Source organism: Megalobrama amblycephala, linkage group LG15, assembly GCF_018812025.1.
Source record: "Megalobrama amblycephala isolate DHTTF-2021 linkage group LG15, ASM1881202v1, whole genome shotgun sequence".
NCBI classification, from domain to species: domain Eukaryota; kingdom Metazoa; phylum Chordata; class Actinopteri; order Cypriniformes; family Xenocyprididae; genus Megalobrama; species Megalobrama amblycephala.
This window is the reverse complement of record NC_063058.1, coordinates 31,283,039-31,310,881: the sequence shown is the minus strand read 5'-3', so window position 1 is coordinate 31,310,881 and position 27,843 is coordinate 31,283,039. Positions and strand designations below refer to the sequence as shown.

Genomic DNA, 27,843 nt, shown 5'->3' with positions numbered 1-27,843 from the left:
TTAAATGAGTCTCAAATGTGCTTTTATTCAATCTGATGAACTATTTACAATATGAATGTTAAAGCAACTTTATTACTCTGTTTATTCCAGATTCAGAACAGTGTGTGTGTCTGATCTAGATGTGTAACTTCTAGATGACAATGAAAAACATGAATTAAAAATGAATGAATACAAATGTGATGAAGAGAGATTTGATGAGTGTGTGTGAAGATCAGAAAGAGGATTTAAAGAGTGTCTCTCGATCCTTTAATATCACACAGAGACACTGAGGAGGAATAATGATAAACAATAAATCCAGCACAGAGGGGTTCAGTGAATGTGGTGTTGAGTGTGTGTAAGTGTGTGAGTGTGTGTGTGTCAGAGACGCTGTAGAAGGACAGAGAGCCGGCCGACACGTCCACATACACTCCTGCTCTATTAGAGGATGAACAGACAGCAGGTATAACAGTTTCTCTCTTATTGTGATAGACAATGAATCCTCCAGCAGAGCAGGACAGACTCCAGGATTTGTCATTTAATCCAAACACACAGTCTTTACTCCATCCTTTCCTGCTGATTCCTTCATATGTCACTGATATTACAGCACCTCTCTCACTCCATTCAGCCTCCCAGTAACAGCGTCCAGTCAGTCTCTCTCTACACAGAACCTGAGGATACACATTAAATCTCTCTGGATGATCAGGATACGGCTGATCCTCTTTCCACATGCGTCACCTTCCTGTTCCCATCAGACAGAACGAGATAAGTGTCTGCTGTGTTTGGATCCAGTGTGAGATCACAGGCATCTGAACACAAGAAGAGAGAAACATCAATAACAACAACAGTGAAGATGTGTGTGTGTGTGTGTGTGTGTGTGTGTGTGTGTGTGTGTTTACAGCTTTGACAGAATGTCCTCCAGATTCACAAATGTCCTCACTAATCCAGTGAAAGCTGTTGAACAGAGACTAGAGATTCAGACCTCACTAGCAGTGCCAGTCCTAGACTTCTGGAGCCCTAAACACAACTGTGTGAAAAAGCTCTCAGGCCTGAAACAGAGCAGACTAGTGTTGTCAAAAGTACCAAAGCGACACTTAAATGTGAAGCGTAATGATAGCAGGCTTTCTGCAGCAGCGGCTCGGCTCATTCCTGCTGACAGACGATCCTGTGTGTGTTTGTGTGTGTGAAGAGCCTCGACGCTTTCTATTTACTGTGTGTTTCTGCAGTGTTGATCACTCTAGCCAATCACAGGCATGTTTGTTGATCATGTGAACACAACGGTTTAGTCAGAATCAGCTCAATCCTCCAGAGTTTGTTCAGCGTGAGCTCTGCACTCTCCAATGGTTTCTCTATAACAACAGTGTGAACATGATGGCAATAAGAGATAGAGACAGATTTGATGATCGTAACAGCAGTTTTCACTCAGTCAGTGAGTTTGTGCTGCGGCTGAACTCAAGTCGAAATCACATTCATTGATTATAAACAAACACATTCAGAATTTGAGTGACAGTTTTATTGTTCATGCTGCTAAGATCACACAGTTTCAGGAGTTACAGCCGTATTGAACTGAATCTGAAACTGTGATGATTGACATTGTGATCATAAGCAGAGCGACGGACGGACAAAAACAATCTGATAAGAATTGAAACCATTACAAAATAATCTCCATTCTTCTTGTCATGTTTCTGCTCTGGACAGATATCTTTGATTTGAAGCCATAGGTCTCATCCACACTAACATGTTTTGGTTTGAATCTCATCTTTTTCTCTCTGTTTTGTCCCTTCTGTCCACACTGAGATGGTGTTTCTGTCCTGTGAAAACTGAGCTTTCTGAAGACGCTCTCACGAGTGGATCATTTTGATAAAGCTGTGTTCGTGTTGTAGTGTGACTGTGAAAACTGAGGTATTTGAGACACTGACGCATGTTTAGTCATGTGACACGTACTGTACCGACAGATATCTGTGTTTACGCCGGTATTGTGCCTGTTATGAGCTGTTCACTTTCACACTGTTGCTAAAGATACGTTACTTTGTTCACTCTTCATTTCACAGTCCTGCAAACATGACAGAAAATTCACTCACAATCGCTGTCCTGCGGCGAAACATGAGCGCAGTTGAGTTTAAGAGCAAACATATAATGTTGAGAGCGACCAGGACGCTTCAGTGAATGCTGAGATATTCTGATCAATAAAATGATCCTGCCAGAAGAATAGAGTGAAACTTCATTATGTCTGATCGTCTGTATCATCTCAGTGAGCTTTATTGTTTCACACATGTGCAGTAAAGTGAATTTAACGTTTCTGATGTTTCAGTGTGAATGAGAAGCTTTTGGAAAACACTTGTGAACTCTAGTGTGGACGAGAGTGTGGCGTTTTTATTGTGTCTGAATTAATAGTCACGTGTCAAGACATGTCATTACCATCACTGCATGATGACCAAAACAGTCATTAAATAAATATAAATCTCATGTATTAATAGACAGATATTCCCACATGACTCCTCTAAAGCTGAATGCACAGTTATGTTCACATTATGTAGTGATACGCTCCTTAAATCATCTTTGAGAGAAAATGAAAAAAATAACTAGTTAAAAACGCCTCATAAACTGGACAAATCATGTTTCTCTGTAAATCTAGTGTTTTTCTGTGATGTTTGTTTGGGGCATAAAATATATCATTAACCTGATAGAAAAACAATTAAAGTCTATGAGATGAGCTCAGTAATATAGTCAAACAACTGTGTGTGTTTTTAATCTAAACCTCTTTCACATACTCGATTTATCTTCTCCTACCCTCCTTTGAACAATGTAGAACTGAAAATTAGGATTCTGGAGAAATTCCTCACATCAGCAACCTTTCCTAAAGTCTCATCCAAAAAATAATGGATCTCATCTAAAGAGTAAACCTGATCACAACCTGGGAAATATCTGACAGATCTGAACCATCAGATAAACACTGTTGGAAATCTCAGAAGCATAGACCAGGAGACTTTGGGATCTCTTGAAGCAGAAGTTACTCTTTATTGAGAAACACGCTGTGCATCGCTGTGGTCATCCAAATCTAACTAAGGCAGTGACTTGGTAGTTCATATACATTCAAGGGGGAGGGATACATAGAGTAGAGGTGTGGACAATCTAAACAAAAGGATGCAAATGCAGTACAGGAATCAGATCATTGCCTACATTTCCCAGCCATGATCTAATCAGCATAACTGTGTCATTCAAATGCATAGGTGCTAATCCAATCAGTCTGGCAGTATCACCTATACCTTTACATTATCATAGAGACAAAAGCACTGCTGTATCTTGAGCTTGTCCTGCCAAATGGTCAGGATGTAGGATCCGCAGATCTTAAACAGATTCTTAAATTTGTAATTCCACAGTTCCAGATTCTGTCACTCTTCTAACAATCCCTGCTTCTCCGATGCCCTCCATCCCCACAACATCATTTATTTCAGAGATCTGCACTTCAGCATCTCCTTCAACTAGAGCTGTAGCTAACCATTATTTTGGTAATCCAGTAATCTTTCGATTATTCTAATAGTTACTCGAGTAAGAGTGTGGGCGGGCTCTAATGGCAAGAACACAGCAGACACAATGAAATGGGCAAGTACATAGTAAAATTCATAAATATTACACCATTTAAACATCATTTAAAGTATAGACGGAGTGACTGATCCAATCTTTGTTATAAAATACACTGGTTTGTTCGCATTGAGTTGACAGTTTGAACGTTCTTGTGCCGATTTATTTATTTTCAACATCTGAGGTGAATTAGCCAGTGTTGTTTTCATTACAGCTAAAGCTGGGAACACAGAATGATTCAAACTCACATTAGACGCTTTTAGCATCAAATAAAGCACATAAACAGTACCTGATATCATCATTCTCATACTTTGTGTTGCTGTTCCAGCAGCGACGTGGCGGAATTGTACCTTGTTAACTTCTGAAAGACGAGACATGATCTTTTGTTCTGCTCTTCTATGTAGTATTTGTTCTTGTGCAATGGATAGAGTAAATTCTCTGTGGCAAATGCCTTCATATTTTTCTTCCAAATACAAGCACCAAGACCTTTTTGCATTCTTCAATGGCCAAACTTTTTCTGGATGAATCCAAATTTCTTTGCCCAATCTGCCTGACTATTGATTGTGCTTTCCTAACAATTTTTACACTTTAAAGGGGTAGCAGTCCACCTTTCTCAGTGATTTTTCTAGTTTTTCTCAACATTGAGTTTGACAACAATACACTTCAACACTTCCCTGACGAGCAGAGGTTAATCTAGTTAATACCACTAATGTATTCATTCTCTGGAAATGAACCAACTAACAGTAACAGTTATAACCTTCCCTGATTAACAGAGGATGAAGCAAAGTCTATTCTGAACACACCACCTTCCCTGATAAAACAGAGGACACACAAATATTAGATAACTAATTCTTCCCTGCCTGACAGAGGATACAATTATTAGCATGTATGCTAATTCCCTGCCTACAGAGGATACATATATATTAAACCAAACCCTGCTGTCTGTTAACTCCTCTCTGCGGCGCAAATACATTTATTTAATTTCTTTTGGAAGAGTTCACACCAACCCTTGGGTGTACAGGAAAATTCAGCCTTTTCTTTTGTAATCTTTGTTGTGCTTGAAGTTCAATCAGTAGCTCTATCCGGGTACGGCACCAAAACTGTTGGAAATCTCAGAAGCATAGACCAGGAGACTATTCTTGAAGCAGAAGTTACTCTTTATTGAGAAACACGCTGTGCATCGCTGTGGTCATCCAAAATCAACTAAGGCAGTGACTTGGTAGTTCATTACATTCAAGGGGGAGGGATACATAGAGTAGAGGTGTGGACAATCTAAACAAAAGGATGCAAATGCAGTACAGGAATCAGATCATTGCCTACATTTCCCAGCCATGATCTAATCAGCATAACTGTGTCATTCAAATGCATAGGTCTAATAAATCTGGCAAACCTATACCTTTACATTATCATAGAGACACCTGCTGTACTTCGTCCTGCCATTTTACCGCAGATCTTAAACAGATTCTTAAATTTGTAATACAACACCATCCTCATCCTCATCCTCATTCATTTCATCCTCACCTAATTTTAGAGTTTTTCAGGCCGACATGAATTTCCCTTCCTGACTCTATTCTGCAGTGCTTCCAATTGAAATCGCTTCTCCGGCCCTCCAGGTTGCACTTCAGCATTTTCATAATGTAGCTAACCATTATTTTGAATCCAGTATTCGAATTTAATCGAGGAGTGTGGGCGGCTCTATCGAACACAGCAGACACAATGAAATAAGTACAGTAAAATTCATAAATATTACCTACATCTTTAAAGTATAGACAACCATTTTGTTATAAAATACGCTTGAGTTGACATTTGAACTCAAAAACATCTGTCAGTGTTGTTTTCACTCTGGGAACACAGAATTTCAAACTCACATTAGTTTTAGCTTAAAGCACATCAGTACTTTCTTTACTTTGTGTTGCTGTTCCACAGCGACGTCGGAATCAACTAATGTCTTTAGGAATTAAGAGCCGCCTGATTAACATTAAGTTTAGTTTGAGTTTGAACGTGCCATAAATACTTGTGAAGCTGCCTAAATACACACATGAAATTACTACATATATATTAAACCTGCACATACATTTATTTAATTAATTCACAGTTTTAAATACTTGTTTATTATGCGCTAATTGCACCACTTCATCTAGTGGGCAAATGTTCATCGAGTATTCTTTAATCGGAGAAAAACCACCACCGCTTTGTTCCTTTCTTTATTCAGGATTAAGAATTAACAGAAACAATATTCTAAATGACATGTTTTAAATACCCAATTGTTCACGTTCAGCCACCTCCAACAGCACATCTTCCACAGACTCTCCAACATTCATGACGCACCTGATGCTGTGACGGAGTGACAGAGATGACGCCTACACACTCATGTGTGACGCCATCTCAGTGTGTGTGTGTGTGTGTGTGTGTGTGTGTGTGTGTGTGTGTGTGTGTGTGTGTGTGAGAGAGAGAGTGTGAGTGTTTGTAGACCTACACTTTCGTAGTCCTGCTGTCATCATGACCTCTCCTCCATGATCCACACTATAAACACACAAACACACATTAACGTAGATCTGCATCATTCACACACACGTTCAGTTTGTCATTATTAGTGTTTGACATACTTGAGTATCTGCAGTTTATAGTTTGGATCCTCCAGTTTGTGGTTGAGCAGCTGCACTCCTGATTGTCCTGGGTGATTGTAGCTCAGATCCAGCTCTCTCAGGTGTGAGGGGTTTGATCTCAGAGCTGAAGACACATAACCACAGCCTTCCTCTGTCACCATACAGCCAGACAACCTACAGACACACAACAGTCAGATCATCTACAGACACACACAGTCAGATCATCTACAGACACACAACAGTCAGATCATCTACAGACACACAACAGTCAGATCATCTACAGACACACACAGTCAGATCATCTACAGACACACACAGTCAGATCATATACAAAAACACACACAGTCAGATCATCTACAGACACACAACAGTCAGATCATCTATAGATACACAACAGTCAGATCATATACAAAAACACACACAGTCAGATCATCTACAGACACACAACAGTCAGATCATCTACAGATACACAACAGTCAGATCATCTACAGACACACAACAGTCAGATCATCTACAGACACACACAGTTAGATCATATACAAAAACACACACAGCCAGATCATCTACAGACACACAGTCAGATCATCTACAGACAAACAACAGTCAGATCATCTACAGACACACAACAGTCAGATCATCTACAGACACACAACAGTCAGATCATCTACAGACACACACAGTCAGATCATATACAAAAACACACACAGTCAGATCATCTACAGACACACAACAGTCAGATCATCTACAGACACACAACAGTCAGATCATCTACAGACACACACAGTCAGATCATCTACAGACACACAACAGTCAGATCAACTACAGACACACACAGTCAGATCATCTACAGACACACAACAGTCAGATCATCTACAGACACACACAGTCAGATCATCTACAGACACACAACAGTCAGATCATCTACAGACACACACAGTCAGATCATATACAAAAAAACACACAGTCAGATCATCTACAGACACACAACAGTCAGATCATCTACAGACACACAACAGTCAGATCATCTACAGACACACAACAGTCAGACCATCTACAGACACACAACAGTCAGATCATCTACAGACACACACAGTCAGATCATCTACAGACACACAACAGTCAGATCATCTACAGACACACACAGTCAGATCATCTACAGACACACAACAGTCAGATCAACTACAGACACACACAGTCAGATCATCTACAGACACACACCAGTCAGATCATCTACAGACACACACAGATCATCTACAGACACACACAGTCAGATCATCTACAGACACACAGTCAGATCATCTACAGACACACAGTCAGATCATCTACAGACACACACAGTCAGATCATCTACAGACACACAACAGTCAGATCATCTACAGACACACACAGTCAGATCATATACAAAAACACAGTCAGATCATCTACAGACACACAACAGTCAGATCATCTACAGACACACACAGTCAGAGCATATACAAAAACACACACAGTCAGATCATCTACAGACACACAGTCAGATCATCTACAGACACACAGTCAGATCATCTACAGACACACAACAGTCAGATCATCTACAGACACACAACAGTCAGATCATCTACAGACACACACAGTCAGATCATCTACAGACACACACAGTCAGATCAACTACAGACACACACAGTCAGATCATCTACAGACACACACAGTCAGATCATCTACAGACACACAACAGTCAGATCATCTACAGACACACACAGTCAGATCATATACAAAAACACACACAGTCAGATAATCTACAGAAACACAACAGTCAGATCATCTACAGACACATACAGTCAGATCATCTACAAAAACACACACAGTCAGATCATCTACAAAAACACACACAGTCAGATCATCTACAGACACACAACAGTCAGATCATCTACAGACACACAACAGTCAGATCATCTACAGACACACACAGTCAGATCATCTACAGACACACACACAGTCAGATCATCTACAGACACACAACAGTCAGATCATCTACAGACACACACAGTCAGATCATCTACAGACACACAACAGTCAGATCAACTACAGACACACACAGTCAGATCATCTACAGACACACAACAGTCAGATCATCTACAGACACACACAGTCAGATCATCTACAGACACACAACAGTCAGATCATCTACAGACACACACAGTCAGATCATCTACAGACACACAACAGTCAGATCATCTACAGACACACAACAGTCAGATCATCTACAGACACACACAGTCAGATCATCTACAGACACACAACAGTCAGATCATCTACAGACACACACAGTCAGATCATCTACAGACACACAACAGTCAGATCATCTACAGACACACACAGTCAGATCATCTACAGACACACAACAGTCAGATCATCTACAGACACACAACAGTCAGATCATCTACAGACACACACAGTCAGATCATCTACAGACACACACACAGTCAGATCATCTACAGACACACACAGTCAGATCATCTACAGACACACAGTCAGATCATCTACAGACACACACAGTCAGATCATCTACAGACACACACAGTCAGATCATCTACAGACACACAACAGTCAGATCATCTACAGACACACACAGTCAGATCATATACAAAAACACACACAGTCAGATCATCTACAGACACACAACAGTCAGATCATCTAGAGACACACAACAGTCAGATCATCTACAGACAAACACAGTCAGATCATATACAAAAACACACACAGTCAGATCATCTACAGACACACAGTCAGATCATCTACAGACACACAACAGTCAGATCATCTACAGACACACAACGTCAGATCAACTACAGACACACACAGTCAGATCATCTACAGACACACACAGTCAGATCATCTACAGACACACAACAGTCAGATCATCTACAGACACACACAGTCAGATCATATACAAAAACACACACAGTCAGATCATCTACAGACACACAACAGTCAGATCATCTACAGATACACAACAGTCAGATCATCTACAGACACACACAGTCAGATCATCTACAGACACACACAGTCAGATCATCTACAGACACACAACAGTCAGATCATCTACAGACACACACAATCAGATCATCTAGACACACACAGTCAGATCATCTACAGACACACAACAGTCAGATCATCTACAGACACACACACAGTCAGATCATCTACAGACACACACAGTCAGATCATCTACAGACACACAACAGTCAGATCATCTACAGACACACACAGTCAGGTCATCTAGACACACAACAGTCAGATCATCTACAGACACACAACAGTCAGATCATCTACAGACACACACAGTCAGATCATCTACAGACACACAACAGTCAGATCATCTACAGACACACAACAGTCAGATAATCTACAGTCACACACAGTCAGATCATCTACAGACACACAACAGTCAGATCATCTACAGACACACAACAGTCAGATCATCTACAGACACACACAGTCAGATCATATACAAAAACACACACAGTCAGATCATCTACAGACACACAACAGTCAGATCATCTACAGATACACAACAGTCAGATCATCTACAGACACACAACAGTCAGATCATCTACAGATACACAACAGTCAGATCATCTACAGACACACAACAGTCAGATCATCTACAGATACACAAGTCAGATCATCTACAGACACACAACAGTCAGATCATCTACAGATACACAACAGTCAGATCATCTACAGACACACACAGTCAGATCATCTACAGACACACACAGTCAGATCATATACAAAAACACACACAGTCAGATCATCCACAGACACACAACAGTCAGATCATCTACAGACACACACAGTCAGATCACCTACAGACACACACACAGTCAGATCATCTACAGACACACAACAGTCAGATCATCTACAAAAACACACAGGCGGACCATGTTGAAAATCCCTGAGACTGTTGATGTCATTGAAGCCCTGTCCACTTTCAACAGCTGCAGCCTGCAGACTTCAATTAGTGACCTTTAAGAAGGCTTGCTTCAGTAAAGTGGTTTACTTCCTTTCCTTGTCTTTACTGCTCAGAAATTGTCACATGGTGCTGTGTACAAATAAACCAGTCTGATGCACCCATGAAATTACTTATGTACTGTCATTGGTGAAAATAAACCTTTAAAATGGATATTTCCTCAAGGTGTTTTTACTGACGCCCCATTGTGATGCTCCCCCTGTGATTCAGCAATATCCTAAGAGTCTTTTACATGGTCCTTTGAGCCGGAGCTGAGCGTTCCAAAGGACCAAGATCAATCAATTAGCCAATGCCATGTATCATCTCGTCAATGTCAAATGTCAATAGATGACGTCATACAGCAATTAGAATATTCATTATGTCATTAAGTTGCATTTGCATTCTGCCAAGTGTCAGCCCTTTTTTTTTTTTTTTTGTCTATTTTTTGGTCTTTTTTTCCCTTTTGAAAGTAAATCACAAACCACAGTGGAGCTATATACAAATTTTTGGCAGCTGCCTGTTACAGAAACATTTTTACAATAAATATTTTGATTTAACCTTGAGTTTTGAAGTATTAGACAGATTAGATAGCTCTGATATTTGCACCACTATTTACAATGACACTAATGATTCTTAATTTCTAATAGTGATGCAAAATCATGCAAAAATCAATTAGTTGATTTTTTTTAATAGAATAACGAGACACAAACATCACAGTGCATACACAAATGTTTAGTCCCAAAGTGCGCACATTTGGAGAAATACATTTACCTCATATTTCATTAGATAAAATAGAAGCAGGGCCGTACACAGGATTTCATAATTACAGAGGTCACAAAATGTAGTTTACTAGTCCAGGGGGGTACGGGGGCATGCTCCCCCGAAAAAATGTTGATTTCCTTGGTGTAGACATGTGCATTTAAAGATGTTTTATGGCCAACAAATTGGATAAAAATAGCTTTGAAACAATATAAAAAAATAGCCTATGCATGCAGTTTTGAGGCAGCTTTAATCGCATGTTTGGTAATTTCATGACTTAATTTACAACAGAAGAACGATGGTGCATGCTCGTAGTTTCTTTTGTGCTTTATTTAAGCTGTAATTAAAATAATTATGCAGTGCGCGCCGGCACATTTGCGCATGCAATTCTTGAGTGCGCGCCGCGAGCACAGTATAACTGCTGTTTGGACAGTCATGTTCATTTTTCTGAGTTTTACTGACATAGCTTGACATCATCTCATCTGACCACAGTCCACTATTGTTCAAGTAAAGCTCCCTCGTCCTCACCTATCTTTTCCGCACTCGTTTGACTTGTGCCTGGCACTGAGGCGAAGAAAGAATGTGCGCCTGAAAAGTTTGTTGTGGTTGTAAAGAGACAGTTCCATATAAACGCGTTTTACTTGCCGATGTTTTAAAAATATTTTTATTTTTGGTATAATAATAATAATTCAGCAGAGGCAGGGATACATAGGCCAAAAGTGGGGAAATCCCGCCCCCCCACAAATCACACCCTGTATACACGTAAAATGATCACTCAGGTTAGAAGCAATAATATCTATTTTATTTGTTCTCTGACAGAGCGCACACTTGCACAACCTCAACTGAATGCGCTGATACTCTCAGCCAGTCACTGAACAGCAGATGCAGAGAGAGGTAAGCCGGATCCGGCAGGAAAGCAAGATCTCGTGTTCGTGCGGCAGTTCTTGTTCTCATGCGGGGTCTCGGAAGTTAGATCAGGTTAACAAGTCACTGTATTCATCACAATGCGCTTTCTTGGAAAAAACAAGTCGCAAAAAGGGTTTGAAAAGGCGCCAAGTTGGCAACACTGAAGCAGCCTTCCGTCTCCAGGATCCCAGCCCGCCGCTGTCCAAACCGGCCGATGCCAATTACTAAACTGGTTCTGTGTGTGTATCACACCAATGTACATATTTTGCGACAGCGAATCAAAGTTATTAAATACCTCAGGATCTGCAGCTGACAGTTTGGACTCTTCAGTCCATCAGAAATGAAGTTGACACCAGAGTCCTGTAGGTCATTGTTACTCAGATCCAGCTCTCTCAGGACAGAGTTTGAGGATTGTAGAGCTGAAGACACAATTTCACAATGCTGATCTGAGAGATTACAGCCAGCAAGTCTGAAAGAGAGCAGATCAAACACACATCAACAGTCAGATCATCTACAGACACACATGAACACTGTGATCGGCTGACTGTACTTTATCCATTATATGTTCTTAAATACCTCAGGATCTGCAGCTGACAGTTTGGACTCTTCAGTCCATCAGAAATGAAGCTGACACCAGAGTCCTGTAGATCATTGTTACTCAGATCCAGCTCTCTCAGGACAGAGTTTGAGGATTGTAGAGCTGAAGACACAATTTCACAATCCTGATCTGAGAGATAACAGCCAGAAAATCTGGAAGAGATGAAAAAAAAAAAAAGAGGGTTTCCAGTTTTCTGCTCTCAGGAACGTAGGATGACATGATCTGAACACTGAATCACAATACAATGAGAATTTGTTTATGTCTGCACAAATAATTTCACACCGGACTGCTTTGTGAACGAATATCAATACAATGGGACAATACAAAACAGAGACTGAAAAAAAGAGAAAAAAAGAAAGTTTATGGATAATATTTTAATGCACACTTGCACTGTGTTTTAAGCACTTACAGTGATCTTCTAGAGTGAAAACAGACGCTTCATCTTTTGTGTGAAGTACAATTAATGTTATACAACTCATCTGTAAAGTTTTGGCCATCATTCGGATGGTACAACAGGCTTGTACTAATATAGTGGATAAAAACAAGAAGACATTATAAGTTATAACCGTAATTGAACTAACCTGTTCTCATGTTCTCTCTCTCTATATATATATATAACTTGGAATGGTGGCTTGAAATCCAGAAAGTTCAAAACGACAATCATCACTGACAACTGTGGTAAAAAGTAAAAGACTTCAGACTGCAGAGAGCCAGTAAAAAAGAGAAAGTGACCAGGCTCGTGTAGTAAAAGAGTAAATGTCGGCAGGGCTTTTGAAAGGTGGCGTGACCAAAGGGAGATGGCTATTTTTCTGCTGGACAGGTTAAGACATTTCAATTGTTGACTGGGTAATACCACACCACACAGGGCTCAAATGCCAGAGTTTTTGTTCAGTTCTGACTCAAACACCTCTGATTGGCCATTGTGAAATCAACAGATGTCTGTGATTGGCTACATTACATGTAGATCATATGCCACTCTTGGTTGGGCGGGTTTTGATACCAAGTAGAATTAAAGAAAGATAGTTTTTTTTTTTTATATTTATGGGCCTGTAGGACAGTAGAGAGCAGACAGGAAGACATTGGGCAGAGAGAGGGGTGCAGGATCGGCAAAGGACCTCGAGACGGGAATCGAACTCGGGTTGCCGTGAACACATTTGCGCCATATGTCGGCGTACTAACCACTAGGCTATCGGCGCCAACTAAAGAAAGATAGTTTAGATTTCGAATAACTAATCGGGTGATAACATTGAACTGAAATAATTCCAAACGAATGTCCAAAAAATAAATAAATTAAATTAAACTAAATCCCTCTTTTTCTGCCTAGTTCTCCTATAGTCATGCGCCGGCTCTGCCTATTCTAGACTATAGAGCTGCACAATTAATCAAGTTTGAAATCATGATTACAGTTACGGATGCCACAATTACATCGTTCAAAGGCGCAATTACAAAAAAAAGACCACTTAAAGTAAATTAGAGTAAATTCTGATCATTGAAATTAATAATCACAATTACAATTTCAAGGGAATAATCAACAATTATGATTTTGTCATAATCATGCAGCTCTACTAGACCACGACACAAACATGAATAATTCTGATAACCTGCGATTCTAATGTAAATCATTTGCTGTTTTGTTTGTATAATTACTCCAGTGAACTAGCTGTTGTTGTGTTTGTATTAATTTTGATGAGCACAATAAAGAGTTGGTCATGTGGGATTTTCTTCTTTCTTTTGACTGAGTTATTCCTAAAACTCAGTGAGATTCACATCACAGTTTAGAGTTCTCTAGAATGAGTGGCCAACTAGTGCTTATTCCTGGGTTTACCATCATTACAAAGTTGCTTGTCACTCAAAAAGAGTATTTGATGGAAGCAAGCTGCTAAAATGACTCTTTTCTACTTCCTCCTGATCACTTCTGGAAGCAGAACAGCAGCGGTGAGCAATGAGGAGACGAGGAGAGAGACGCAATGACATCAGCCAATCAAAACAGAGAGACGCAATGACACCAGCCAATCAAAACAGAGAGACGCAATGACACCAGCCAATCAAAACAGAGAGACGCAATGACACCAGCCAATCAAAACAGAGAGACGCAATGACATCAGCCAATCAAAACAGAGAGACGCAATGACATCAGCCAATCAAAACAGAGAGACGCAATGACACCAGCCAATCAAAACAGAGAGACGCAATGACACCAGCCAATCAAAACAGACGTCATTTATCATAAGCCGAGCGTTTCTGACAGACGCTCACAATGAGGGTGGAGATATTCATGTTTTGAACATGTTTGACTTTATGTGCAAAAATATCTAAATATTCTTAGATCAAGATATATAATAATGTCAAACACTGGCTAGTGCTGTACAGTAAAAAGTAAGACACTTCAAGCACAGCCGTCACTGTAATAGTTCACTGTAACAGTCGTCAAATAGCTGAACATTAAGCATTTATGATGAATAATTACTGAAGATTAAATGTCATAATGATATATTATTATTGCTATTAATATTAGCAGTAATTTATGTCATTTTATCTTCATTCACAAGTGAAAATGTCTCAATTCCAGCTTTACTGATCAATGGTGTCGACCGTCCCTTTGCGCCACCTGGTGGTGATTTCACCAGCGAGTTTCACACGTGACTGTGTTGTGTTTACCCGCGGCGGTAACAGGCGTTTTAGTGACTATCTACTGTATTAAAGAGGCGTGTCGTGACCCTTTAAGATCCTGTTATTGAGGAGAAAATCTCTCATTTAGGAACATTTATTTTAAAGGTGTCAGATTCATTAAATACGATACTTTAGTTAATGATTAAACACTCACAGAGCTTTTCTGCAGTTGATCACAGCTGGTATCAGTCTTCTTCTCCCCTCAGCTGATGTGTTGTATTTCATGGGGTTCAGCTCATCCAGCGGCTCCTCTGACATCTGAATCATGTAGGAGATTGTTGAGCAGTGAGACGGAGAGAGTTTCTCCTCTGAGTGTTTGTCTGATTTCAGAAACTCCTGAATCTCTCTGGACAGAGACTGATCTTTGACTTCCAGCAGACAGAGGAACAGATTGATGGATCTTTCAGTGGAGAGAACTTCATCTTGTTCTTCATCTTCATATTCACCTTTGATCTTCTCTTTAATGTATTGTGTGGTTTCTCTGATGTTCTCTGAGCTGTTCTCAGTGTGTGTCAGTAGATCCTGTAAGAGTCTCTGATTGGACTCCAGTGAGACGCCCAGCAGGAACCGCAGGAACAGATCCAGCTGTCCATTCTCACTCTCAAGGGCTTTATCTACTGCTGATGTTAGTAGATCATCCAGAGAGTCTTTATCAGATCTGTACAATCTGAACTCATCCAGTAGTTTCTTGTTCTTGATCACATGTGAATAAAACAGATAGAAAGCAGCGAGAAACTCCTGAAAGCTCAGATGAATGAAGCTGTAGACTTTCCTCTGATGAATCACAGATTCCTCCTTAAAGATCTCAGTGCAAATCCCAGAATACACTGAGGCGTCAGTGACGTCTATGCCGCTCTCAATCAGGTCCTCCTCATAGAACATCACATTGCCCTTCATCAGCTGATTTGAAAGCCACTTCAGCAAGTTTCACAATCACTTCTCTGTTGGACTGCAGCAGTTTCTCTGGATCTCTCTCTTCATACTTCTGGTTCCTCATGTTGATCTGAATCAGCAGGAAGTGGATGTACATTTCAGTCAGAGTTTGAGGGATTTCTGCACTCAGATCTTCTTTCAGGAGCTTCTGAAGCACAGTGGATGAGATCCAGCAGAAGACGGGTATGTGGCACATGATGTGGAGGCTTCTTGCTCTTCTGATGTGTGAGATGATTCTGCTGGCTTGATGCTCGTCACTGATTCTCTTCCTGAAATATTCCTCCTTCTGAGGCTCACTTGAATCCCTGAATCTCTGTCAGACGGTTGATGTATTTGGAGGGGATCTGATTGGCTGCTGCTGGTCTGGAGGTGATCCAGATGAGAGCAGAGGGAAGCAGATCTCCTGTCATGAGGTTTGACATCAACACACCCACTGATGAAGTCTCAGTCACATCAGAAACTTTCTGAGCGTCTGAAAACATCAGTGTGATTCTGCTTTCATCCAGACCATCAAAGATGAACACAACTTTACACTCCTCATAAATCTTTGAGTCCAGATCTTGAAGTTCAGGATGAAAGTCCAGCAGAAGTCTGTGAAGACTGTACTGATGATCTCGGACCAAGTTCAGCTCTCGAAATGGAAGCACAAACATGAAATCTACATCCTGATTGGCTTTTCCCTCGGCCCAGTCCAGAATGAACTTCTGCACAGAGACGGTTTTTCCGATTCCAGCGATGCCTTTAGTAAGAACAGTCTTGATCTGGTGTTTCTCCTCACGTCCTGGTTCAGGTGAGGCTTTAAAGATGTCATTGCAGTCGATTGGAGTGTCTTGTGAGTGTTGTGTTCTGGCTGTTTTCTCCATCTGGAAAACCTCATGTTGTTCATTCACTCCTTCACTCTCTCCCTCTATGATGTAGAGCTGTGTGTAGATCCTGTTCAGGAGGGTTTCATTCTCCTGGAGGTTCAGTCCCTCAAATAATCTCTCATACTTGTTCTTCATGCTGGTTTTGAGCTGCTCTTTGACTCTCTGGAGTTCATCATCTACTGCTTGAGGAGAATCCTGGTCTCCAGTCTGATCATCTCTGAAAATACAAACATAAAAACATCTTCATCAATAAATCATGACAGGAACAGCAACACATTTAAGAGAGAAGTGTCAGTTTAACAGCCTCCTGTTATATTCCACATATTTACATTAAACTTTAACATATTTTCTGGAATTTAAGTCACATTTTCTCTCATCTGAAATGTGCTGCATCTTATATTTGTCTGTTTTGGACTCTTAATGTAGAAGTTTTGGTCTCTCAGATTCCTGTCCTAGTTTTGTCTTGATACTTGGGCTTTAAAAGACACTTAATATTCAGAAATATTATTGATATGACACACTGAAACTATCAGATGAGAACAAAACATGAACTGAACTGAGCTGAATACTGACACGACTGTCTTCTGTAGAGCTGCTTTATAGCTGAAATAATAATAATAATAAAATATGACTTATGCACAGATTTAACATCTGCATGTTTTCCTCTCAACAATGTAATTTTTCACCCGTTGAGACTTACAGTCAGTTGTGATTTATTTTCTGGAAAATACTGTAACTGTTTCCATGACAACTAAAATTCTGCTTTCTGCTCAGACCTGTAACATATTTGAACATTTCATTATATTTATCTATATAAGTAAACACTGACATTGTAGGTCCGTGTAACGCTTCACAATTCAGTTTTCAGACCATACAATGCAAATGCAAAAATGAAAAACTGAAACCAGACGTTCATTTTTCTTGTTTTTCGGTTACATCATCAATGGATATTTGCCATTTTTTCCCCCTTTTCTCAATTTCACTTTTGCAAAATGATGACTTAAACAATCATTTGAATAAATGAAACTAACCGATTGTCTATTTTTCCATTTTCTGTCTTGTAATTTGCGGCGTGGGCTGTAGCATTAGCGCGGGGTGTGGCCGCGGCCTGCTGTCGTCTCACTGATGTAACTGCTTTATTTACACTGACTGCATGTTGAGGAGTAGTTTAAAAGAATGAACATAAAGGATGATCTTTTCACTCTATCAGTTTTATTATTAATATAATAACTGTGCTAAATATAGACAGTCCCGGATTGGCCATCGCGAGCAGCTGGGAAAAGTGAAATCCCGGTGGCTTGGCTGATTTGGCACATTGCCCAGCTTGTTTGTATTTATTTGTTCGTTATTACTTTGTTTTGTTAATATACATTATGGCCTTGGTCAGGGGGTGCATTTTACTTGGTAGACTACAGTAACCACGAGATCCCAGTTCATTTTCAGTGGGATAGGGCAGGCTTGCCAAGATCCTTCACGTCAATAGGTCTATATGAAAGATAAAAATACTACCAAGCGAAAATATATAAAAAAACTGAGCATCATTTAAAAAATTGTTAGGTTTTAGCTCTCGTTTTTAGCCTAGCCAAAAATATTTTATATAGGCTAGCTATAGCGCTGTCAAGATAGACTTATACGATTTATTTCTGTTCATTATCGAATGCTGGATTCTTGCAGTAATCATTTGGGTACACCACAGGCAACAAATAATGCCGAATAGGTCAATAAATAACTACAAACAAGATGGGCAATGTGCCAAATCAAAGCATTTGTATTTATTTATTAAAATTAATCATTGAAAATAAATCATAGTGCTCTTGACTTGCGTCACATAGATCAGATTCGCCTCATCTTCGGCGAACCGCATCTAGCTAATAAACAGAGTTAATAACTGTGCTGGATTTAAGGTTATTTTAAGAGAACGAGAAGCTCGCTAAAGAAAACATCTGCATGTTTACTGTACAAATATTGTATTACAAACAAGAGCTAAAAACTTAACAATGTTTTGTGTATTTTTTATAAATGTTTTGTATATTTTCGCTTGGTAGTCTTTTTATCTTTCATGCTATATTGACGTGAAGGATCTTGGCAAGCGCTGCTCGAGCTGCCCTCCGTCTGCTGTCTATCCCTCTGGAAATGAACTGGGATCTCATGGTTGTACAAGTAAAATGCACCCCCTGACCAAGGGTATTGTATATTAATAAAATAAAGTAATAACGAATAAGTAATTGTAAATACAAACAAGCTGGGCAATGTGCCAAATCAGCCAAGCCACCGGGATTTCACTTTTCCCAGCTGCTCGCGATGGCCAATCCGGGACTGTCTATATTTAGCACAGTTATTATATTAATAATAAAAATGATAGAGTGAAAAGATCATCCTTTATGTTCATTCTTTTAAACTACTCCTCAACATGCAGTCAGTGTAAATAAAGCAGTTACATTAGTGAGACGACAGCAGTCCGCGGCCACACCCCCGCGCTAATGCTACAGCCCACGCCGCAAATTACAAGACAGAAAATGGAAAAATAGACAATCGGTTAGTTTCATTTATTCAAATGATTGTTTCTTAAGTCATCATTTTGAAATTGAGAAAAGGGGGAAAAAATGGCAAATATCCATTGATGATGTAACCGAAAAACAGCAAAAATGAACGTCTGGTTTCAGTTTTTCATTTTTGCATTTGCATTGTATGGTCTGAAAATTTAATTGTGAAGCGTTACACGGACCATTGTACATGTATTTTCTTATAAACAAGTGACAAAACTCTAAATAATGCTGATAATCACCTGGGGTCAGAGGTCACTGCTCCATCACTGAATCTAACAGGAGGAATTATCATAGATCCATCACTCTTCAGAGACACACAGCTGGGATCTGGAGATGAAGATCTCTTCCTCTTCCTGAAGATAACTGAGATATTATTATATTATTATTATTATTATTCATATTCACATCTTTACACTGTAATTAACATAATATAATTAATTCAAATGCTGATTGTATAAGTCAGTCTATTGTCTCCAGTACAGGACAGTGTCTCACCTGGGGTCAGAGGTCACTGCTCCATCACTGAATCTAACAGGAGGATGATGCATGGATCGATCACTCTTCAGGGACACACAGCTGGGATCTGGAGATGAAGATCTCTTCCTCCTCCTCGTCTCAGAGTCTGACATCTTCCCTGTATATGGAAACACTGGGAACATTACATTAATATTACATTTCTGCATTTAGCAGATGCTTTAATTACAAGTAATTTACAGTGTGTTCATTTCAGCACATATCCCAGTGAACAACATGTGCTCTGAAGAGTGTCTTATACTAAGTTATGAAAACATTATTTCTAAATATTCTCTGAACGATCAAAATGTGTCTTAGTTAGGTGAACACTAAAGGAATATTTCATTTGATCATTCTGGAAACATTAAGGGAACGTTACTTTTGAATGTTTTCTGAATGTCCTGATAAAGTAGAAGTTAAAAAGAGACATTCATCTAACATTTGACACTAACAGATAACTTTCATTATATCACCATCTAACAGATAACAAACCATCTATTAAAGTTACTGGAGAGTCGTGGGGTTTCTGGGGTAACCGCTGCATTTCTGCTGTTCCATCAGCGCCCTCTGCTGTCAGACAGTGAACGTGCACTTTCATTCAGCGCGTCTCCTTCACTCGTTCCTCCATGTGCTTCTCATGCACGCTGGGCTTGTTTACATCTGAGCGCCTGTCCCATTTGACGCAGAATACAGCGGTGTTGTGCATTTTATACAGTTTGATGGGGAAAGTATTCTTATATGCATAATAAAAACGTTAATAATTCATAACAAATTATTATTTATGGTATTTTGAAATGCCCACGATAACAATACCGTGCATATTCATTATCATGATATATCGCATTACCGAATATCGGCACAAGTCTAATATGAACACAAAGTCACTTGTCATGATCACCTGTTGAAGTGGTCTTGATAGCCACTAGAGGGCACTCCACCCCGGACTATTGTCACTATCACAGACTCCATTTCCCATCACCCACTTCCCGTACTCATTACTGATATTGCACACAGCTGTTATCAATCATGTCATTTGTTTCTGCCTATTTATACCTGGTTTGTTTCAGTCACGAGCCTGCTTACACCTGGTCACTTCATGCGTTTTCTCTGATTGGATAGCTATATGATTTATAAAAATTATTGCATTTACACATACATGCGTCTCCGCAAAACAGAATATAAATCCAATCTTCAGTTCCCGCACTATATATGCAGATTTCATGGAGTTCACGTCACCAAAAGCAACAATAAAGAGCTGCAGTTCATTGATCATCAGCTAATTTCAAAATCAAAGATGCAATAGGAGAGAGCACGGTAACAGCACTGGTATGTAGTGATGGGCAGAGCGAGGCTTCGTGAAACACTGAAGCAGTAAAAGCAAATGTGCCGTAATGTGTCGAGGCTTCGAAACAATCTGACACCCGTCTCCACGGTGACCCCTAGTGGTCAGAATAGTGTAAATGCAGACCTGCCAACCTTGAAAAAAAATTTTGAGTACCAGTGTGACGGGACGTGGGGTTTTATATATGTTTTATATGAGATTTTTTATTTTATTTTATTTTTATTTTACACAAAGCACACACACACACACACACACACACATCTTCGTAAATTTAATTTTGGCTGTTAAAGTTTTTTTTTAATTTGACAATTAAAAATTTCACTACACCTGCTCAAAAGCATTTTTTAATTCATGATTAATATTGCATTGCATAATGTCTGCTTATACAAACTGACAACCACAAGTTCAATCGCATTCATATTTAATATGAACTAATAAATTTTGTTTGCAATTTCAAGTAGCCTAGGCTATATTTACATACAACTAACCTGACAGTCGAGTGTTTTATACAGCTTTTGTAATGAAAACTAGTCTAAAATTAAGAAACCCTTAGAAAACAGTAAACATTGAGTTTACATGTGATTCATTTAAAATAATTTATTATTCCAATATCCAAATATGATACTAAATCCCACAGGAAAAAGGGTTTCTATTTGTAACGTGCTGCTGTCTTTGAACAAGACAAACATTCGCTGATTAAAGGTTAGCCAATAGAAACATATTTATAGAAAACAGTTGACAGTGAATAGAAAGGACCAATAAGAGCAAAACGAATCGAGTATTCCAAGAACAGAAGTTAGTTCGACATAACGAGGGATGTTAACTAAAGCGTCCGTCATTTACCGATTCTTAAATACACGGGTGGATAATTAAAACCAAATCACCCTTTATATAAAGCAATCTGAAACATCACCCAAACCAATTAAAACACCATATCAAATGAACAAAATAACATAATTTAAATGGACAGGAAACAGTGCCACTAACTACATCAATGCTGTTGAATCTTCAGAAATTCAGTCCCTCTTACATTCATTCCAAATACAGGTATACCCTAAAAATCAATTCGGCATCAATCAGGAAGTACAAGATCTAAACAACATATTCTACAAAACAGCACGAAAAAGTAATTTGACAATTGTTAAATCAAAGAAAAAATATTTAGAAACTGACAAATGGTTTGATTTGGACTGTGAGGCTCTGAGAAAAAAACTCAGAAATGTATCAAATCAAACACAGACAACCAGATAATCCCGACCTCCGCCTTCATTACTGTGATGGCACTAAAACAATATAAAGCCACACTCCGTCGGAAAAAAGCACAGTTTCTGCAAAACCAGTTTGAAGAAATCGAAAAGTCTATAAATTCACACAAATTTTGGATAAATGGAGATTACTATACAAACCAAATCAAGAAATTCTGGCAATCCAAGATGGGGAGAAGTGGAAAAACCACTTCCAAGAATTATATAGCCCAACTGAAATTCTAAATTCTAATCAAAATGAAATAATAAATAAACTAGACAATTTGGAAAGATCAATTAAAGCAAATCAAAACCCCTTAGATTTCCCCATAACAATAAAAGAATTGGAAGACAAATTAAGGATCCTTGAGTCCAAGAAAGCCTGTGGTGTTGACAGCGTCCTGAACGAGATGCTGAAACACACAGACCAAAGCTTCAAACTGGCCATGCTAAAACTGTTCAATGATGTTCTGAGTGTCGGGTTCTTCCCTGAGATCTGGAACAAGGGCCTCATCAGCCCCATCCACAAGAACGGTGACAAATCAGACCCCAACAACTACCGAGGCATCTGTGTGAACAGTAACCTGGGGAAGGTTTTCTGCAGCATCTTGAACACCAGACTCCTAGACTTCCTTATGAAGCACAATGCCTTGAGTAAACGTCAAATTGCCTTTCTTCCAAAATGTCGCACATCCGATCACTTTTTTACATTACAAACACTAATTGATAAATATGTACATCAAAACAAAAGACAAATTTTTGCTTGTTTCGTTGATTTCAAAAAAGCATTCGATTCAATCTGGCATGAAGGATTATACCTAAAACTTATTGACAGTGGAATAGGGGGAAAATTCTATGATTTGATCAAATCAATGTACACAGCCAGCCAATGTGCGGTTAAAACTGGAAACACGAGAACCGAATTTTTCCCCAGGGGCGTGGAGTGAGACAGGGCTGCAGTTTAAGCCCCACCCTCTTTAACATTTATATCAAACAGTTGGTCAATATAATAGAAAACGCTCCCATTCAAGGTCTCACTTTACATGACACAGAAATAAAGTGTCTTCTCTACGCAGATGACCTGGTGCTCCTGTCGCCCACTAAAGAGGGGCTTCAGGACAGCCTGAATCTGCTGGAGGATTACTGTCAGTCCTGGACACTCAACCTCCAAAAAACTAGAATCATGATGTTCCAGAAACGCTCCAGATCTCAGGGACCAACACACACATTCACACTATCACACAGAACCATTGAAAGCACAAAAAAATACACTTACCTCGGCCTGAAAATAACTCCAACAGGTAACTTTACTTTGGCTGTGAATGAACTCAAAGAGAAAGCTCAAAGGGCTTTCTGTGCCATTAAAAGATCAATTAAAATTGACATCCCAATCCAAATTTGGCTCAAACTTTTCAAATCTATAATTGAACCTATTGTTTTATATGGCAGTGAAGTGTGGGGTCCTTCTATAAAATTTGATTTCTTAAATTGGGAAAAACATCCGATGAAAATTCTACATTTAGAATTCTGTAAAAGAATACTCAAAGTCCAAAGAAAGACGCCAAACAATGGATGCAGGGCAGAATTAGGCCAATACCCTCTCCTTCTAAACATCCAAAAAAGAGCCATCAAATTCTGGAAACACCTAAAAACAAGCAACCCCAACACATCCCATTACAAAGCCCTAAAACACCAAGAGCTGAGCGTAAGTAAGAGTCCCCTGTGCCAGCTGGTGCTGAGACTGACTGACCTCACACCAGCCTCAGGACCCACACACACTCACACACATTCGGCTTACACAAATTATAAACAAGTGCATCACCCATTGGACAAACACCATTAAAAACCAACACAAACTGGAATGCTATTGGGCACTAAATCGAGAATACACTATTGCGAACTACCTGAGCACAGTGAGTGATGTGAAACTCAGGAAAACACTGACGGTGTACAGACTCAGCGAGCACAGTCTGGCCATAGAGACGGGCCGGCGCAGACAGACCTGGCTCTCCCGTGAGGACAGACTCTGCTCGCACTGCATCCTGGGAGTGACGGAGACGGAGCTGCACTTCCTCACAGAATGCCCAAAATACCAAGAAATCAGAGACCACTACTTCCCCAAAATTAATAAAATATTTCCCCAATTTAACTCCTATAGCCCAATCCAAAAACTATGTTACATTCTTGGCGAAGAAGCCAAATGTTCCAACATAGCTGCAAGATTTGTAGCGTCTTGCCATCTCCTGAGGGACAACCAGAAATAAACAGCCAGTAAACACACCCATCAGACCTACACACATGTATATAATGTATTTAATGTTCAAAAAAGTTCAGTTGTTACATGATTTCCGTATTATAATCTTTATTTATTATTATTTTTTTTAATAATCATTTATTTTATTTTGTTACTAAAATTATTTTTATTTATTTTATTATTTTGTCTACATAGACTTTACTCAGATGTTCTGTTGTTCTAAATATTTTTCCATGTTGGTTAAATGCTTTGGCAATACAAAATTGTTGTCAGTGAACAAGAGTGTGTCACGATCATATAAACACACAGAACAACATCATATAACAACATGACACGATATTAAATAAAGCTGATAACTGAACTTACCGTCAAACTCACTGATGTTTGTTCAGCACCGACACTTCAAGATCCAATCAAAACGAAACAGAAACAAACTTCTTCTTCTTCTTGTTGATTTTATGGCGGTTGGCATACAACTTCAAGGTGCATTACCGCCACCTGCTGGTTAGGAGTGTGGACCAAGAACGCAAGGACCTTTACCTATCAACTTCTAAACACCTATAATCTTTTATCTAAATCAGTCATTTTTAAATATAGTAATAAAAAATCAATACACTCCTCATGTGAGTTCCTTTGCAATAAATTTGTCAAATTAAACTTCATCTTAATTCTTTTTAAATTAAAAATCAATACTCTCCTTTCACTATTATATTTTGGACATTTCATTATAACATGTTCCACTGTTTCTTCTTGATTACAATACTCACATGCTCCTGTCTGGTGTTTCCCTATTTTATTTAGAGTACTGTTAAGTGCTGTATGTCCAAATCTAAGTCTAGATATAATTGATTCTTCTTTTCTATTTCTCCTTGTTATTCTGCCTTTACCAACAATTCTTTGGATGTTATAAAGCCATCTTCCTGTTCTTTCATCCTCCAATTGTTTCTGCCATCTATTTTTCACATGTTGTTTGATTAAAAACTTAATCTCAGCCTTACTATAATTTACTTTTATATCTATATCTGATTTTCCTGTGGCTTCCTTAGCACATTCATCTGCTAATTCATTCCCCTTTACTCCTATATGAGCAGGTACCCAACAGAAAGATACTTCTAAACCCATCATCTGAATCCTGTATAATGTTTGAAGGATCTCGATCAATACGTCAGATCTGCTCTCAGATTGACCACTTTCTAGTGTCATTAATGATGAACTTGAGTCAGAACATATAAGTGTCCTCAATGGTCTATTTTCTTCAACCCATTGTAGTGCCAATAAAATTGCAATCATTTCTCCAGTGTATACTGATAGATTATCTGAGATTCTTCTGTTAACTTTGACATTAAAATCTATAACTGTGAATGCCACGCCTACTCTGTTTTCTATATTTTTAGATACATCTGAATAAATCAAGACATAACTAAAATAATGAGATTGAATATATGTCTGCACCATTCGAGCATTATAGCCATCCCCTTGGTCCTTGTCCCTCTTCTCTAGCAGTGACATGTCCACTTTGGGCTGTGGTAATAACCACTGGGGAATTACTGACCATGGAACAGTTGGACTAATGGCCATCTCATTTATTTCCATTTCTCCCGCCACTCTAAGTATCATCCACCCAAAACTCTTGATTTCAGACTTTTCTTTTTCCCAACATGGTTTTATCACGTCTTTTGCTGGATGGTCTATAACATGTCCTTTAATACTGACCAAATAATTCAGAGACAGTTGCACTCTCCTAAGTTCTAAGGGCATTTCCCCTGTTTCAATCTGCAATGCTGCAGTTGGAGTGGATCTTATAGCCCCTGTTAATAACCTTAATGCCTTATATTGAATTTTGTCCAATTCCTTCAACCTGCTTGTAGCAGCAGATTGAAATACTATACAACCATAATCAAGCACTGATCGCATTAATCCAGTATATATACTTTTCAATGCCAACCTTTCAGCCCCCCAGTCCTTACCCACTAAACACCTCATAACATTCTTAACTTTCTGGCATTTATCAATAATTTTCTCAATATGCATTTTAAATGTAAGTTTCTCATCAAACCATACCCCTAAAAACTTAAAACAAGAAACTCTTTCTATGTCTTGGCCATATAATTTTAATTTTATCCCAAAATAGTAGCAATAACACAACTATGCTACAAAAGAGAAAACTAAACCATTGTCATTTAGGCTAGTTGTTTTTAAGTACAACCAACTTCTCCAATAATTCAGGAGTTAATCCCCTTCTATGAGGGCGGTAGACCATGCCTGCAAAAGAAAAGAGACGCTCAACTGGTGCTGATGATGGCAGAGTGGTGTTGAATCTCACAAAGAGCAGCTTGATTAGTGGATGCGAGTCCAGTGAAGCCAGGTCCTTTCTGGGGTCCTCCAGGAAGTGAAGGGTCTCTAACTCTGCTTTGCTGTGGCTAGGTAAGACCTCTGTGTCCATCTGGTTGTCGATTCCTGTTGAGAGTGAAGACAATAGAATCAGAAAAAACAAACATTGTTATTCATATACTTTCATACACAAGGTAACAATATGACATATGAATAACTTCTCATTTAATGATTAACACCTGAAATTGCTGTTTGCTACAAGCCTTCTGAAGTGGATACATTTTCTCCTTACCTTGATCAGAGAAGACAAAGAATTCATCTTCATTCTTCTCAGTGGTGCTTGTTGATGCAGCATCACTCTATGACAGAAGACCAAGCTCTTCAGCTGCGTGCAGAATGAGTTGATGTATCCTCTTCTTCTCACATGTTAGTCTCAAAGGCAACCACCTCATCTTGAAAAATGGATGTGTTACTGTAGCAAGGATGGCTTCGTTTACATCCGTCTTCAGCTGCAGGAAGTTGCTGAACCTCCTCTCAAAGCCAGCTAAGGTAGCTTGCAAAATGTGTGAGCAGTACCGCAGGTTTGAAGCTTGCAGGTCTTGTAATTTAGCTCGGACAGCAAAGAGAGTCGGTAAAATCTCACCACAGAAACATGCATTTTGCCCTTGAAGGCGATCTATCGAAATAGCAATAGGCTTCAGCACTCTGCAATATTCATCAATGAAG

The 27,843-nt window shown here is 39.2% G+C and overlaps 1 protein-coding gene and 1 pseudogene across 1 annotated transcript; both read right to left on the bottom strand.

Annotated features, from left to right (window-relative positions):
- On the bottom strand, positions 1-24,892 carry LOC125247876 (annotated as a pseudogene).
- On the bottom strand, positions 24,634-27,843 carry LOC125247879. The gene is made up of 2 exons (XM_048159419.1): positions 25,153-27,843; positions 24,634-24,775 (listed from the first exon to the last, which is right to left on the bottom strand). Exon 1 carries the CDS (start codon positions 26,815-26,817, stop codon positions 25,345-25,347), a length of 1,473 nt encoding a protein of 490 aa, XP_048015376.1. The 5' UTR covers positions 26,818-27,843; the 3' UTR covers positions 24,634-24,775; positions 25,153-25,344.

Excerpts from the sequence above, each read along its gene's own strand:
- LOC125247879 (XM_048159419.1), bottom strand. The coding sequence starts at position 26,817 with ATGCATATTGAGAAAATTATTGATAAATGCCAGAAAGTTAAGAATGTT.